The following is a 15,535-nucleotide window of genomic DNA, read 5'->3' as shown; positions in this document are numbered from 1 at the left end:
AGGGATAATTCCAGGTAACTCTTCGGCATGGGCCAGACAGCTCAGAAACCTTCCTCCTGGCAGCTTGAGGGTGTGACATGGCCCTTCATGGCAACTGGAGGAGGCTCAGAAAGGTTGGGTGTGTAACTTGGGGTGGCTCGCTAGGACCAGATTGGAGAAACCCTGTTTTAGGGGAATGGAAGAACAAGTTCTATGAGGAAAAGGTGACTGCTGCTGGCTTTTAAAAGCAAAAAGCTACAGCTGAGCACCCACTTGTCCTGCAAGAGCAGGGTGTGCCTTCTCCAGAGTAGCCGGCAATTTCTGAAACAGCACCTCCCAGAGGACACCACTCATTCTGTGTTGACATTTTGCACCTCACTTGCTTGGTACAGTAGTATTCACAGTGGTTGTGCTCCATGCTTCTCCATCCTCCTCTTGGTTCCAGCGCCATCCTTCAGGGCCACGGCTTTTGTTCTTGGAGTGCCATCACCGAGCGCCATCCGAAATGCCCAGGGTCCGTAGATCTGTCTCCGAGCCTAAACGCACACGGATGAATTACAGTGAAAAGAGCAGAACGCGCTACTTAATAAAAAAACATTCATTTTCTTCTCTAAGGCCTCATGTGAAGCGCGGGCGCTGGCCAAGAGGAGGCGGAGAAGCATGCGCGATTGGCGACCATGCTAACCTCAGTGTGTGTGTTCTCTTTTCGTGTTTTTTTTTTCTCTGCTCCCGCAGCCGGAAGGGCCCTGCTTCACCTACTCGACCCACCATAATCCGACCAGCTGAACCGTCCCTGTTAGATTTATAACCTGAGGCCTGTAGACAGCTGGCGACAAACGCCGTGCACCTGGGGCTTCGCCACCCCGGCCCCGCCAGCCCTTCCTCCCCTGGTCCTCACAGATGCCCTCTGCCCCTTCCCGGTGTGTTATAAACTTCTCGTTAGTGAGTGAGCTCTTCTTAGTCTTCTCTTGTGCGTCCTGTATAGCTTTGTGAGCGTAGAGTAGTCCTAGTTCAGTGGCATGGGGACTGTGAAGGACACGAGCTCTTCGGAGCGTTGGGTTACAGGAGCATCGCTCTGCGCCCGAATGGCGGCTGCACCCACCAGTCGCTCAGGCTGCCTGGTCCGGTCTGGTGTCCTGCCTGTATCAGCTAGCTGTAGTGACTAGTGCTAATCTGTAGCTACATAGTAAATTTCCCCCCCCCCTGTCGTTAAGATGAACTCAACGCAGCTCTGGGCAACGAAACGAACAGATCACAGTAACAAAATGTATAATGTTACCAAGGTAATGTCTGTTTATGTGGGTTTGATTCGAAGTGCAAACTTTCACAAGGAAGAGTGGAGCCCACTCCCCTCTCAAGTGGGGAGGAGCAGTGAAAGCAGTTGGGGGGGGGCTATTGAACAACACAGACTCGCAGCCCACGAAGTCCGCCATCGAGTCTCCACGCAGAAGGAACCGACGCAATGGGCTGTCCTCAGTTCTCCAAAGTAGCCGAGATGGGTGGGTGAGTGGGTGGGTTTGGAGAGCAACACACCGCTTTCGACCAACAGCTGACTCGCATCGCTACTCGGAACGGACTTTGCACAAAACCAGGAGAGCGCGCGGAGGGGGCTTTAGCGCAATTCTTTTCTGCAGAAAGATGGACGAACTAACATTGCCAGGAGAGTTTGCTGTGTAAATGTTTTATGCAACTATCTTTGCTTCAGACAAAAAACAACAACAAAAACCACACAACTACCACTACCCATTCAATGTCTTGGATAGCCTGGTGATTCTTAGTCTTCACTATGTGCATGCTGACAGTCAATATGTATTGGGGGGGGGGAATATTTGTCACTGCAGGCGTTGATTCATCCTCTTAAGCATATGCTGAAGGGTAAAACGCTAAAATATTTTACTGCATCCTGTCCCTCTCGACACACGAAGTTTAGCTGCCCTCCTTGCAAGTCGTCGTCCGTCCCCCCCACTTAACAATTTACGTTCTTTTTATCCCGGTACTGCGCTTTTGGTTTCTGTTATGGATCCTCTTTACGCCAAGTTCTGATGTTGGTTCCTTTCCATATTTTAACCATTGTTTTGCTTTCTTGTCCTCCCCCACTCCCCCTTCCCTTCCCTTCTTTTTGTTTCTCTTTTGTGTTCCTTTCTCTAAACTCCAGCCGCCCCGGCAAAGCTAGCCCCTCCCGCCCGGAGAGTCCAAAACCACCATTTGACATGTAATCCTGCTCCCTCTCGACAGCCATCCTTTACCTGCCTCTTAGCTGTTCTGTCCTGGAATGGTCCAACGCACATCTTTTAAAACAAACCAACAACAAAAAAAAACACCACACGGCTTTGTTCTGTCGTAACTTGTGGCTTGCACATATCTCAGATGTGACTCTAGTGAAACTGGTTTTTCTTCCTTCCAGTTGCTTTAAAGGAATTTTAAGGAAAAAAAAAAATTAATGAGTTATATTGTAGTAATGAGAAACATATCTTTACTGTTATATAAATATCTATAAATATCTATATATATATATATATATAAAGATCTAAATCTATATGGTGTCCGGACGTTTTAAGCCTTTAATGCTTCCAATGTTCATTTTAGCAAAATACTTGAGTAGGAAGAGGATATTTCCTTACACACGTGCACCCAACAATACGTGACCCAAACCCAGCAGCGAGTCAGACTGTTAATTCTCTGCTGTGCACGCACAGTTGGGTTGTTCTGTTACCCCCAAAATTGTGGGTGTGTCCACAGTTGGGTTGTTCTGTTACCCCCCAAGTTGTGGGTGAATCTTCACAGTGCTGGTTGTACCTGTGATGTCGTCTGTGACCTGTCAACAATTGTTTATTGGCTGAAATAAAAACTCTTTATTTCTGTACACCGGAAGACTCCATGCCTAGAATAAAACCACACTCTTCACATTCTCTCGGTGCTTTCAGGCTCTTACCTTGAATGCTGTTCAAGATGTTTGTGTCAAGGCATTTGGGGGCCGCATGCATCCAGAGTGGTACAAAGCAGTATGATGTGACCAGGAATGATCTTGCTACACACACTCCTCTCTCTTTTAAAAAGTGAGCCGTTGGCACATGACGCCATAATGCCAGAAAACGCCAGGGCTGCCCATCTGATTTTGCCTCCTCCCTCCCCAGGGAAGGTGTATCAAAGCACTATACAAGTCACACCAGCTCCGTAAGAAAGTCATGAGCTTTCTCTTCCCCCCCCCCCGAACATCAGAGAGCAACATGTGAGGAAGGTGGAACAAATTTATTCAGAAAGAAATAAATTTATAACAGGATTAAATTATCTCTGCAACAGAATGAAAGATTTCTCTGATAAGATTCTCCCCCTTCAAATTCCTGGAAACCAGACACCCAATAAATATTCAATAATGTTCTGTATTAAATCACATTCCTGCCCCCCCCCCCAAGTTAGATTTTTCTCTCTCCATATAATACAAGGTTAGGAGGAGCCTCTCAGAAGCCAGAAATGCTGCCAAAGGGTTTTCTTCTCTTTATTCAAGGTATATACAAAATGTTACACAGATACACTATGTACACACTAACTCGTGCAAGCAGGAGCTGGCAGGCCTGCACTGAAGGAGTTAACACTGACAAAACACGGCTGTGCCAATCTCTTTGCCCTCTCCTCTGGTTCTCCAGTCAGGGACTAACACAGACCCCCCACACACACACACACACAGACACAGGCACGCCCCCGCCCGCAGACAGGCAGCTCTCTAGAGCCTGGAAGTGTGTCGTGATTAACATTTCATTCTGCAGCTGGGGAAACTGGACAGGGTTGGGATAAAAGTTACAGAAAAAAAGCTTTAAAGTTCTCTGTGCTGTTGGCTTTGAAGGGCCTGTTTCTTAACAACAATTCGAAGAATCCCTTACATGAACTACCAAGGGGGCAGAATGCCTTACACAAAAGCACATCACACCTTCCTGGTGCCTCTCCCCTCCAGGAACAAGTACTGTAAGCAACAGGCAGCTACACCCCCAACCAACAACCCCTGCCTATGTGCAAAATGTATAGAATTGTGTGCACCTCTTCCCATAGCTGGCCCCTCAGAGATTCTGGCTACACACAGAGCAAGTCTTCCAAATCCATCCATCCATCCCTCCCACGCATGGCCACACACCCTCCATGCCTCCTAGGAGCAACAGTTCACAGCACAATCCCTTCATGCTTCTTCCGCATGAGCAATCACCTGCGCTAGGGTCCGCAGGATGAAAGGCCAACCTACACTCAGAACCCCAGGCCCATTTTCAGGACAATCACCACCCAGACAGAAAGAAAGGAGGTCAAAATTACTAGTAGCCAAAATTCCCACAAATTCATCTCGGTTTATTCAGTGATTGACCTTCAGCTCCCTCGTCTTTAAAAATAAATAAAATCCTCCAACACAGAAACCACAAAGTACATTGCCCTTGCAGGTACAGCAGTCGCACGTTCACGCCCTACCATCAAACCCTCCACACACCAAAGTAGCCAAAGAAGTTCTCCCCACCCGCAACAGAAGACGACCCACCAAGCTGCTCTCCCGTTTCGTTCAGATGAAACAAAGCTGCTTTGTGGAGCTTGCCTAGATAGGCAGGAAGGAAGTATCCAGTTCAAGGAAGGGGCTACAGGAAGGCAACCCGTAGGGTTCAGTACGAGGTCGAGATCAGTGGCGAGAGCCTGATGGGTCAATGTGAATCCAAACCAGCCTGGCTCCGGAATAAATTAGTGGGAAGGTGATGTGCAGATGCTGACTGCCAGGTTGTGCAGCTGAGTGCAGGCGCCCCAAAGCAGGAACCGGCAGCATCAACTCCCCCCCTGAGCCTTGTGTGTGGTAACCCCAGTGGGAGCAGCGAAGGGAAGGGATCCGGCTCACGACACCCCGGCTCTCAGTTCGGCCCAGCACAGACCACGTGGGATGTGGCAGCTGCAGCGTGCGGGACAGAAAACGGGCCTTCCAGGCTCCATGTTCATCCAGGTCAGGAAGCTGCTTAGACTACCATGATCTTGACTTCGTCGTTCTCGTCGGCCCGATAGAAGAAGGGGATGCAGGGGTTTTCCAAGAGGGAGCCCAGTCTCTCTCGGGGGTTTTGAATTTCACGCAGGAGCTGCATGATCTGCTTGGCGGTGGGGTCTTGGGGAGCAGGCTGGGGGCCTCTGCTGTCGGCATGAGACAGGTGGGATTGAGGGATTGTGGGGTTCTGTTCTGGCTCATCCACCAAACTCACTTCCCGCAACCCTGGAGGACAAACAAGGTAGATGACGCTTAGACTGTAGTGTGAGAGGCTGGGGCTGGATTCTGCCTGCAGGAAAGTGGCTGCCACTCTGTTACCCCATCCTTCCTCAACCTAGATGTGTGGTTATCGTTACCCAATGGAGGGAGGGGAAAGACACTCTGCACATGCTCAAATGCACATTTCTTTATTCTTGTTGCTTAAGTTCTAGAGCTGAACGAAGGCACTGTTAACTTCTAACTTACAACATTTGTATAGCACTTTCTGAGCATGTAAAACACTCCGTGTATCTATGATATGTTTGTTCTTACAACAACCCTGTATGGCAAGTATTACTGTCCCCATATTGCAAAGGGGGGGGCAGAAGAATGAGGCTGAGAGGGAGTAGCCACTGAGCAAGAACTCACAGCACAGGCGAGATCTGAACTGGGCAAGTCCAAACTGGCAGCTCAGTCCCTTTTGCCACTAAGCCATACCAGCTCTGGGACGTCACACGGGCACATGACAGCCACCATCTCACAATGAATGCCAAGTCTCTGCAACTGCCCTCTCTGCATTCAGGTGCGCCCCCCCCCCACAGCCAGCCGCTCCAACTCACCTTCGCTATCTGTAGCGTTCAGCTCAAGGCACCTCTCCGCTGCGACGGCAGCCTCGGAAGCTGGGCCTGGTTGTGGCTCCGAGTTCTGAGCCACCATCATGTACTTGGCGTACCAGTCGTTCCTTTCGCCAACCAAGCGCATCACCAGTTCCTGAAGCTCCAGTAGCTTCATCTGCAGTTAAGGAGAGGGTAAAAAAACGGGCACTGGAACCAGCCGGGTCTATCCAACTCGCCCAACCCTTCTCCGTGAGGAGGTCTAATAAGCGTTTTAGAGAGGAGCTGTGGGCCCTACTAGTGCTAAGTCACCGATGCACAGCAATGCAATCTATTCACCTTTCTCCCTTTGCCCTGCCTAACCATGTCAGAAAGAACGCTTCAGCAGGGAGGGAGGGAGGGAGGGGGACCCCGGCTCACCTTCATCTCCTCCTTGTCCTGGGCCAGGCGGCTGATGTACTCCTCCTTCTCCCGGTGGCGCTGCTTGAGAATAGCCCTTTGACTCTGGTACAAGGCAATGTACTCGCCTGGAACACAAGAGAGATGCAGCATAGTTTGTCCCAAGGAAGAAAAGGTGGAGAGTAGCAAGAGGGAGGAGAAAAGGGATGGGAAGTCATCTTGTTCTTGAATACGTTTCTGGGTAACGAGATGGGCTGATATTCTACTTCCTGGCCACTGGAAGCCTGGCTTTTTCGCCAAAACATAAGCAGAAATCTGCAGGGAGCAGAACGTGTTCTGTGAGGCACCATTTCTCGCCATCTACTTCATGATGTGCAGCATTTCCCTGTGTCCGTGCCAGTGGACGGGGAGGGCAATGCGTTCGGCTCACCTATGGTGTCTGTTTCCCCAGACAACTGAATGCATCGGTGCTCCAGCTCTTCCACCCGGTCCTTCAGCTCCGCCTTCTCGCGCATGAGGTCCATGAATCGGGACTAAAAGCACAAAAGCCAGCCGCTGTTGTAGCAAAATTGTACAAAAGAGAAATGCACCCAAAGTCTTCCCCACATGCAGCTACCGTGCTGTCCTGGCGATGCAGTACCGCAAGGGGGTAGTTCATAGCTGTTGGGCAGGACAGAAGCTCTTAAGAGCTAAAAACTATCATCTCTGGAAGAAGGAAGCTGAAGCCGTCCGCTTAAGACAGCTGGGCTCCTGGGCGGGGGGGGGGCCTTCTCCCCCCTTACCCACTGAAACACACCAGAAATTCTCAAAACTCATCTCCTTAAAAGCATCATTAACCTCACAAATTATAACTGAGTGGTTATTTAACTGTCAGCAGTTATTTAACTGCTGCCTGTTTTGCTTAATTCCATCATTTAAAAACTGTCTGATTTTTTAAAACTCCCACTCCAATACCCCCCCCACCCCCAAAAGAGAGAAGAAAGGCTAAATACCTGATCCATTGCTACCTAGAGCAGACTTGGGTGATGGAAGAAGCAACTGTAACTGTAGGAGGACCTGCCCCCTGCTAACTGGTTAAGAGGCACTTTTTCAAGTGGGTGCTCCTCTTTTATTTAGCAGGGAGAGAGTAATTGGTCCACCTCACCCCCAGCAGTGTCTTTTCTAGTGGCTGTCTGCTGGTGTTGCATCTTTTTAGATTGTGAGCCCTTTTGGGACAGGGAGCCATTAGATTTATGATTTTCTCTGTAAACCGCTTTGTGAACTTTTTGTTGAAAATCGGTATATAAATACTGTTGTTGTTGTTGTTGTTGTTGTTATGTTTCCTGGCCCAGAGGCAGCCAGGCTGTCACACAAGTCTTCCCCATTCCACCCCTGGCCAACAAAGCCGGCCTTCACGGTCCAAAGCAGGATGCAAGGGGCAGCTGGCGGGACTTCCACAAAAGGGGCTGCCTTGTCGTCTGCTCATGGAGGATAGCAAGACTTCCCCACACGCCTGGGGGTTTGCCCAGCCCCACCAGAACACACACCTGCAGCTTCTCCATGGCACTTTTCAAGGCTTCGTGAACCTCCCCTGGGACCGAGTCTCCCGCAGAACCTGAAAGAGGCACCACAAGAGAGGTGGAGAGACTGCCAAAGAGCCAAACCAGCTGGCTCCAACTCCCAGCTAGACCTGCTTGGACTTGCTGGCCTGTGCACGGGGAGTGTGCCTACCTCCTCCGGGCGTGACCTGTAGCTTCTGCTCTTCCCTCAGCACGGCAATCTGCTGCAGGAGGCCTCTGCACTGCCACCTCTGCTCAGCCAGCTGTTGCCTCGTCTCCTCCCGCTCCTTCTCCGCTTGGGAGACAGCAGACGTCAAGAACGCCACCTAAGATGCAATCCCGTATGCTGCGGTTTAGCGCAAAGGCTTTCCCGGCGTGAAAAATGTCTCCTGGGGCCCTCATGAAGAATGGCAGTCATTTGATGCAAGGCAGTCTGGGTAGGGGGCACAACCAGTGCTGGGGCAGGAGGGTGGCAGGAAATGAGCAAGGGACTTGCCCGGTGCACTTTCCACCCAGGGCTGTCATCATGTGCCATGAGGCTGTGCTGTACCAGGCAATCAGCTCTTTCCTGGGAAGAGCCGGGTACTGACTCCCTGTAGCCCCTTAGATGTTCCTTGCCACAGGAAAATCGCTAAGCGAGATGGAGTGGCTGTGGGGACTGAAAACACCGACAGTGCCTTGGTCCCCAAAATCAGAGTTCCTGCGTTGTGCCCTGAATCTTAAGGAATGGCATCCATATTTATTTTGGCATTCCTACGGCAAGCTGTCTGGGAACAACCAGTTCACCTTCCCTGCTACAGGGACAACTGTACTTATCATCTGCTCAGAGCCTTCTGTTTGCGAAGAGTGCCTGACGCGCTCAACTTTGATGCTGCCCTTACAGCAGCCCTATAGGCTGAACAACCATCTCCCAGAACCGCAAGGGGGGAGCTGAGGCTGAGAGAGATGAGCAAGTAAGGCCACTAAGTGAGCGGAAGGCAGAGGCCAGATATTTCCCCTTCCAGGTGCATTGCACATGCTCAGGCATGTACAGAAACCAACACCCACCATCTCCTCTCTACTTTCAAAGTCCTCAGGAATGGCAAGAGGAGGACTCTCGGTGTCCTCAACCAGCTCTTCGGTTTCCACACCATCTCCTGCAAGCAAAGGAAGATGCGCAAAAGGGGTTAGAAGAAAGGGACGGGGAAGGGATTGGCCCTGCCATGCTGCCCCCCCCCAGCAGACAGCCGACTCACCTGCTGCCCTTGTCAGCACCTTCGCGTCCAGCTCTGCCATGAGCTGCCCGACGTGGGCCTGTAGCTCTTTGTTCTCTTTGGCAACTGTCTCCAGGCTCTCCTTCAAGAGAGAAGAAGCAGACTGTTGCAGTGACCATTCCAAGCCTGAAGTATGCTGAGTAGGCAACGTCGCCACATGCTCGTATGCACCGCCTCGCACCGGCACAACGATGCTAGCACAGAAGCTGAACAGGCGCACGTGCAGAGAGCAAGCCTGGCATTTCCACACCCAAAGGTAGTAGCTGTAGTGGAGCAGGCAGAGCATCTGCTTTGCAGGCTGAAAATTCCCGGTTCAACCAGGGCAGCACCCCCAGGTTGGGCTGGGAAAGACCTTCTGCCCAAAAGCCCAGAGAGCCTGCTGCCCGCCTGTGCTGAGCTAGGTGGACCACAGGTCTGACTAGGCTCAAGGCAGGATTACGTTCCGAGCTCTGATACTCTGCTGGGTGAGCTGGAGAATGTCACCTACTTTCTTAGGGCTTCTTGGCTTCCTAAACCAGGGCCCTTGACAATGGCTGGCAAAACCCACACGTCTGGGGGTTTGCCCAGCCCCACTAGAACACTCGCCTGCACTCAACACTCAACTGCATCATTAGAATTCCACAGCTGAATGGAAATGCGCATCAGTCTGTTTTCGCTTGGGGCAGGATCCTGGTGCCCTCGACACCCGAGTCTCTCTCGCAGCAGGCTTAATGGCTGAGAACCGATCTCAGTTCTGCCCGATTCATAGACTGACATCACCCTGCCTGGCCCTATGGACAGTTCTCATGGTCACAGTTCCCCCAAACTCCTGCCCTCACCTTGGCCTGCTGCAGTTCTTTGAAGTGCATCTCGGCAGCCACTTTGCCCTGGACCTCCTCGTGCTGCAGGCGGTCCATGAGCTGCATCTGGAGAAGGTACTGCTTGTGCAGCTCCTCCTTTTCGCTGGCCAGCTGCTGATAGGCTGCCGTGTACTGCTGGAGGTGGCTGTAGTATTGATCCCGCTGCTCCAGCAGGGCCCGGGCCTCTTGCGTTTTCTGTTCCACCTTGGAAGATGCAAACACAGGAGGTTACCAAAACCTTCCATAATGCAGTGGGGTGGTATGCGTGTCCCCCGTCCCCTTTGGCAGGGCTCCTGACACTACAGACAGGTTCCCAAAAGCAAACACCCTCCCCCCACACACGAAACAAAGCACGGATCTCTCCTCTGCTCAAGCTACACGGTCCAGGGAGCAGGGGCAAGTTCTGAACAGGCTGAAGAAGCCCTTTCTGCACACTGAGAGGGCCACGCCTGCCGCCTGACCCAAGCAACTGCTGTGGTGGAGCCCCCACAATGCCTTTGGTGCCCTCTCCTACTCCCACTCCATCTCGTTCCCGCAGGCAGCATCGCCAGCTCCCTTCATCCACAGCCATGTTCCCAGCCAGAGCAGTACCGTCTCCTTGAACTCAGACAGGTTCTCCTGCAACTGCCCGAGCTTCTTGGCCAGCTCTTTCTTGACATGCTGCTCCGACTGCAAGGCACTCGTCACCTCCATGTTCTCGTTGGTCTGGGGAGTAGGAAGGGAGAGGGTGTCAGGCAGGGTAAGGACTAATACCCACTCAGTGATGGGGCGTGTTTTTTTGAAAAGGCTTACAAGAACGCTCATTTCTACAGTTAAGGGGCTGTGTACTTTCTTGCCAAAGATTAGAGCTCTTGGGGGGAGCAACATCTGGTGGCAAATCTGGGGGGCGGGGGTTGGAGGAAAAGGAGGGGCAGCCCATGTTCTATCCATGGAAGCCCCCCATCTACAAGCCCTCTGATTTCTGAGTCAATCACAATAAAATAAAGGACATCTGCAAGAGGGATCTGAAGGCCTTAGGAGTGGACCTCAACAGGTGGGAAACCGTGGCCTCTGAGCGGCCCGCTTGGAGGCAGGCTGTGCAGCATGGCCTTTCCCAGTTTGAAGAGACACTTGGCCAACATTCTGAAGCAAAGAAGGAAGGCCCACAGCCAGGGAGACAGACCAGGGACAGACTGCAGTTGCTCTCAGTGTGGAAGGGATTGTCACTCCCGAATCGGCCTTTTCAGCCACACTAGACGCTGTTCCAGAACCACCTTTCAGAGCGCAATACCAGTCTTTCGAGACTGAAGGTTGCCAACAACAGCACAATAAAATAATCAATTCTATAGCACTTTCTGAATGCACAAAGTGCTTTACATTATTATCCTTACTACAACCCCATTCTGAAGCCGCATTTGCTCTCCCTGAAACCAGAAGCACCAGAAACCTGCATGTGAGCTTTAAGATTTAAGGGCTCTTAATACTGCCTGCAGTTCCTGCATGAAAAGCTCTACTCTGCAGGAAATACCATGAAACAGTGGTATTGTACCATTCTAAAATACTGTATTTTTGACCCCCCCCCCCCCGCCACACACACACAACTGAAAAGAAATAAGGCCTTGCAGGAAACGTTCAGATCCAGGGTTAGGGTGCTATGCTTGGTATAAAACGCTACTGTTTGCTCTCCAAACAAAAGATTCATTCATTTAATCCATGTATGCTCTGTCTGCTCTCCCCAGGTTCAAGTGAACAAAAGCCTTTTCAAGCCCCTCTCTGTCCAGCCATGAGGACGAGCAGCTTGCTTCTTAGTGACAGCGTAAAATAAGGTTATGGGATTTTAGCTTGAGGGGACAGGCAATGTGAAGGGAGTTGTGACTGGCCCGGAAGCAGAATGGGACGGGTGCCAGCAGCCATGGGAACGGGGAGAGACCAGAGGCCCTCAAGACCCAGGGGGAAGAGAAGCAGCTACGGGAGACTGAACTGGCAGTGAGGAAATATCCTGCTGAACGATCTCCACACAGCTTATGGGGACGGGGGCTCTCTCTTCAGGGTTCAAACCTCTCTAGCACCAGAGGAAGGGAGCGCTGCTTCTGGCCAGGAAGGCAGGGCCACCAAGGAGGACGCACCAGCTTGACAAACCCGTTCTGCAGCTCGGCCAGCTGCTCCTTGAGCTCCCGGTTCTGGGTCAGGGCCCGGCTGATGGTGGCCTTGTCGCTCTGCATGCTCTCCAGGATCTGCTGCCTGTCCACAGCCTCTTCGGTGTGGCGCTGCAGGGTCTTCTCCAGCTCCAGCAGCTTCTCCTCCTGTTCCTGGTTGAGGCGGCTCAGCTGCTCGTTGTCCCGTACCTGGGCCTGGCACTGCCCGCGAAGCTCTTCCCGCTCCCGCTGCAGCTGGCTGATCTGCTCCTGCAAGTGCAGCTCGACTTCTGTAGGCCCGGCAAGGGGGGCGGGCTCACTCTCCAGGAGCTTTGCGGCTAGGAAGGCAAGCCAGAGGAAGAGCTGGTCAGTGGGTGGCCCTGCCACATCCTCCAAGCCCATTTGGAAGTTAAACCATCTCCGTGTCGGGGGCCATCACAGCCAAGGGGGACAGAAAGACCGGACCAGAGCTGGTCAACAGTACCCGGCTTACACATGACGGATGGGTTGACACTCCTGTCCTCATGGGTTTTCCTGTGACCCACCAGCTGAAGGCTTCCACTCTGCTCACAACCCTGCTGAACAAGCTTTCGAAGGTTGCCAGTGCTACAGCCAGCCCCCAAGGGACGACACGGCAACACAAGAGAATGCAAAAGTGTCAAGGAAGCACATACTTCCGTCAGCAAACAAAAAGGGAGAGACAAGGACAGGGCTTGATGGAAAACCGGCAAGGAGAAGGTAGCGGAAGGAGGCAGCTTGCTTGAGACTCCATTGTGGTTGCTAATACTCGGCCTTACCAGACTGACTGCTGAGCAGCTCAGTCAAGTTGGCTTCTAGCTCCTGAATCCGAGTCACATTCAGATCCCTTTCTTCGGTCAAGGCATGGACCTGCACCACAGGGAAGAAGACATGAAACCTGACTGGCTATCCCAGTCTCTCGTGGTCAGCCATCACCTCCAGTGCCTCATCATCGGTAAAGCACCCGAGGAATTTCTCCCAGCAGCTCCTCCCCCTGGGGAAAGCAGAGAGACTCTCTACCTGCTCAGAGAGCAGCTGCACCCGCTGCTGCCAGATGCCCCCTTCCTCCTTCAGCTTGTGGGCGTACTGGTCTCGTTCAGCCTGCAGTTGCTGGAGTGACTCTGACAGCTGCGTAGGGATTTCAAAGCAAAAAAGAAGACGGCATAAACCAGGCAATGTGGAGGAAGTCATTACTCCTGGGAGGGAAACCACCATGAAGGTCAAATCCCTCCAGGTCTTTCAGAACATGGTGGGCCTCTTTTAGAGTCACCTGCTAACTCTTACCTGGGCAATTTGTGCTTCTAAGTTTGCTCTCTCTTCCAAGGCCATCTGCAGCTGCTGTGTGGCATCTGGGATGCCCGGCTGGCTTGCAAACTGGCAAAGGAATCAGAGACAGAATTATGGCAGGCATTGCGATCCCCAACTGCTTTGCTTTCCACCCCTTCTCCAATCCTCTCTTCCCCACCTCAGCAGTCTACAAGAGGGCTCCATGGTTCTACAATGTCCTTGAGTCCAGCTCACTGTTACAGAGATAGAATCACCACGGGCACTTTAAGAACAATCCAGCAGAGAAATCACACTCTCTTCCCAAGTTCCTAGTCCTTCTGGTCACAGAGAAAAAGCTGGGAAGCCTTAAGAACCCGAAGGGGAATGGGCAGATGTTCCACTGGTCACAGACTGCTACTCAAAGGCCTCCATATTTCCATCACTTTGATAGAAATTATGACCATCATCACCCAAGCCCACCCATCCTTCTTTCTTCCAACACTTCAGCATCTGCTGCCCAACAACTGAAAAACTTGGAACTTTAAACATAAAAAATAAGTCAGTTGAGTGGACTGAGCTTTGCCAGTGAAAAATCAAGAGGTTTGGGGTGCAAAATACAAGGACCTCTATGCCTGTGTCAAGTTACTGTAGGAGACAAGGGTGGTCGCTCACAAAACTAGTTCCTCCTCCCCCAAATCCAGAGGCATAACTTTAGGGCATCACTAACCTGAGGGGACCACTAGTCAAGGGGTGGGCTTCCCTCAAGTCACCCCAACCAGCCAAAGAGTGCACCTTCCATTTTAAGTAACGCTGCATGGCACTGGACCACCACTCAAAGCCACCCACCCCTCCACAGGTAACAGCAGGGCTATGGTGCAAGAGGCAGCGTCTCTAGCAACTTTACGATCACCTGCTGAATCATCAGCTCTGCCATTTCCAGTTTCTTGTGCAGATCCTCCACTTCCAGTTTCATGGCCGCATTCTCAGAGATCAGGCTGCGCAGCTTCTCTGACAGTTCGGAGTTCTGCTGCTTGAGTTCTTCGCCACTTTTACTGACATACAAAAGGAGTTGATGTTGTAAGGACAATCAGCACATCTAAGAGCCAGCTTGCAGGCTCTTACTTCACCCTGCCCAGGCTCCACCTTTCAAATCCAACATGGAATCCACTTCCAGTTTTCCCCCTATGTAGATCCATTTTCCTCTCCTCTCTTGTGGGTGACCTCATACAAAGGAAGTCAGGGCTCCTATGTTTTTAACAGGTGTGATGAGACTTTAAAGCTTGTCATGGAGGAGTAAAAAGGCCACACTTATTAAATCAGCCTCTTTTATAGGACTATGAGACATAAAGGAAGCCTGTCCCCCTCCAGCAGGGAACCAGCTGGGCCCAGGTATGTCTACCTGGACTGTAATACATACAGCAGTCCAGCAAGGTTGTTATCAGATCTGAGTTGGAACCTGCCCCTAAAATGCACTCAGTAAACACCAGTTATAATTTCTGCCTAACATCTCCTAGCAGTTTCAAAGGCAGAGTTTAACCTTTCAAGCAAGACTCTCAAACTCATCGCTCCATTCTTAACTGCAGCTAGTGCTATGATCTTTTTATTGCATAGGGGAAGAACATGCCTACCAAAGCATTCTTTAGGACTGGTGTAAGTGGCTAAGAGACTAAACTGCAAATGAGGCCTTCCCCAGTTTGAATATCACAGACATCTGCCATGAACTCAACAGGTGATGGTGGCCTTAGGCAAGCCACAACCTCTTCACCTCAGCTTTCCTACCTGCAATATGGGGATAATAATACTATCTCAACACAAATGTAAATTAAGCGAAGTGCTAAACACTAAGTATAAATGACAATGGGGAGGAGGAGGGGTGAATTGCAAAAAACATCCTGTATCCCTAACCTTATGGGCAACAAGGTAGCTCGAGGAACAGCAAATCTCACCTCTGCTTGTAGATATCCAGTTTCAGGCCATCTCGTGCCTTTGACAGTTCTTTATTTTGCTACCAACGACAAAATGCACATAATTCAGTGGGGGGACCCCAAGTATCTGCAATTATCCTACACACTTCAGAACTGCTAGCTCACTCTCCACTCTCTTCGCTTCCAAGTTCTGAGAATGGCAAATTCTCATTCCCCTTTCATTCCTCTCACGTCTATGCCTTCCTTCTCCACCAGATTGTTAATATTATTGCTGTTCAGCTGCTTTTATTATTTTTACTGGGGCTGAAATAACATTCTGATATATATATATATATATATATATATATATATATATATATATATATATATATATATATATATATATATATATAT

General features: G+C 51.0%; 2 protein-coding genes across 4 annotated transcripts in view; one reads left to right on the top strand and one right to left on the bottom strand.

Annotated features, from left to right (window-relative positions):
* The window catches only part of DNM1 (dynamin 1), a 121,005-nt gene extending 118,139 nt beyond the window's left edge, over positions 1-2,866 (top strand). For 2 of the 3 annotated variants that reach the window (XM_066610813.1, XM_066610812.1), the window contains one exon: positions 2,135-2,866. In XM_066610813.1, the coding sequence (XP_066466910.1) occupies positions 2,135-2,195 (61 nt within the window). In that variant the 3' untranslated portion in view covers positions 2,196-2,866. Of the gene's footprint in view, positions 1-714; positions 1,016-2,134 lie in introns of those variants that run through there. The other variant, XM_066610815.1, reaches the window with a different exon arrangement.
* A 343-nt stretch (positions 2,867-3,209) lies between these two features.
* GOLGA2 (golgin A2) overlaps positions 3,210-15,535 on the bottom strand; it is a 34,141-nt gene continuing 21,815 nt past the window's right edge. The window contains exons 13-28 of the mRNA XM_066610603.1: positions 15,164-15,222; positions 14,128-14,269; positions 13,236-13,325; positions 12,972-13,079; positions 12,731-12,821; positions 11,925-12,271; positions 10,411-10,524; positions 9,799-10,023; positions 8,963-9,062; positions 8,775-8,863; positions 7,900-8,053; positions 7,716-7,783; positions 6,620-6,722; positions 6,211-6,317; positions 5,797-5,968; positions 3,210-5,203 (exon numbers count right to left, since the gene is read on the bottom strand). Coding sequence (XP_066466700.1) covers positions 4,956-5,203; positions 5,797-5,968; positions 6,211-6,317; positions 6,620-6,722; positions 7,716-7,783; positions 7,900-8,053; positions 8,775-8,863; positions 8,963-9,062; positions 9,799-10,023; positions 10,411-10,524; positions 11,925-12,271; positions 12,731-12,821; positions 12,972-13,079; positions 13,236-13,325; positions 14,128-14,269; positions 15,164-15,222 — 2,217 coding nt within the window. The 3' untranslated portion in view covers positions 3,210-4,955. The remainder of the gene's footprint in view (positions 5,204-5,796; positions 5,969-6,210; positions 6,318-6,619; positions 6,723-7,715; positions 7,784-7,899; positions 8,054-8,774; positions 8,864-8,962; positions 9,063-9,798; positions 10,024-10,410; positions 10,525-11,924; positions 12,272-12,730; positions 12,822-12,971; positions 13,080-13,235; positions 13,326-14,127; positions 14,270-15,163; positions 15,223-15,535) is intronic.

Source organism: Tiliqua scincoides, chromosome 16, assembly GCF_035046505.1.
Source record: "Tiliqua scincoides isolate rTilSci1 chromosome 16, rTilSci1.hap2, whole genome shotgun sequence".
Classification (NCBI taxonomy): Eukaryota; Metazoa; Chordata; class Lepidosauria; order Squamata; family Scincidae; genus Tiliqua; species Tiliqua scincoides.
Note: the sequence above shows the minus strand (reverse complement) of the source record. Positions and strands in the feature narration are given on the sequence as shown.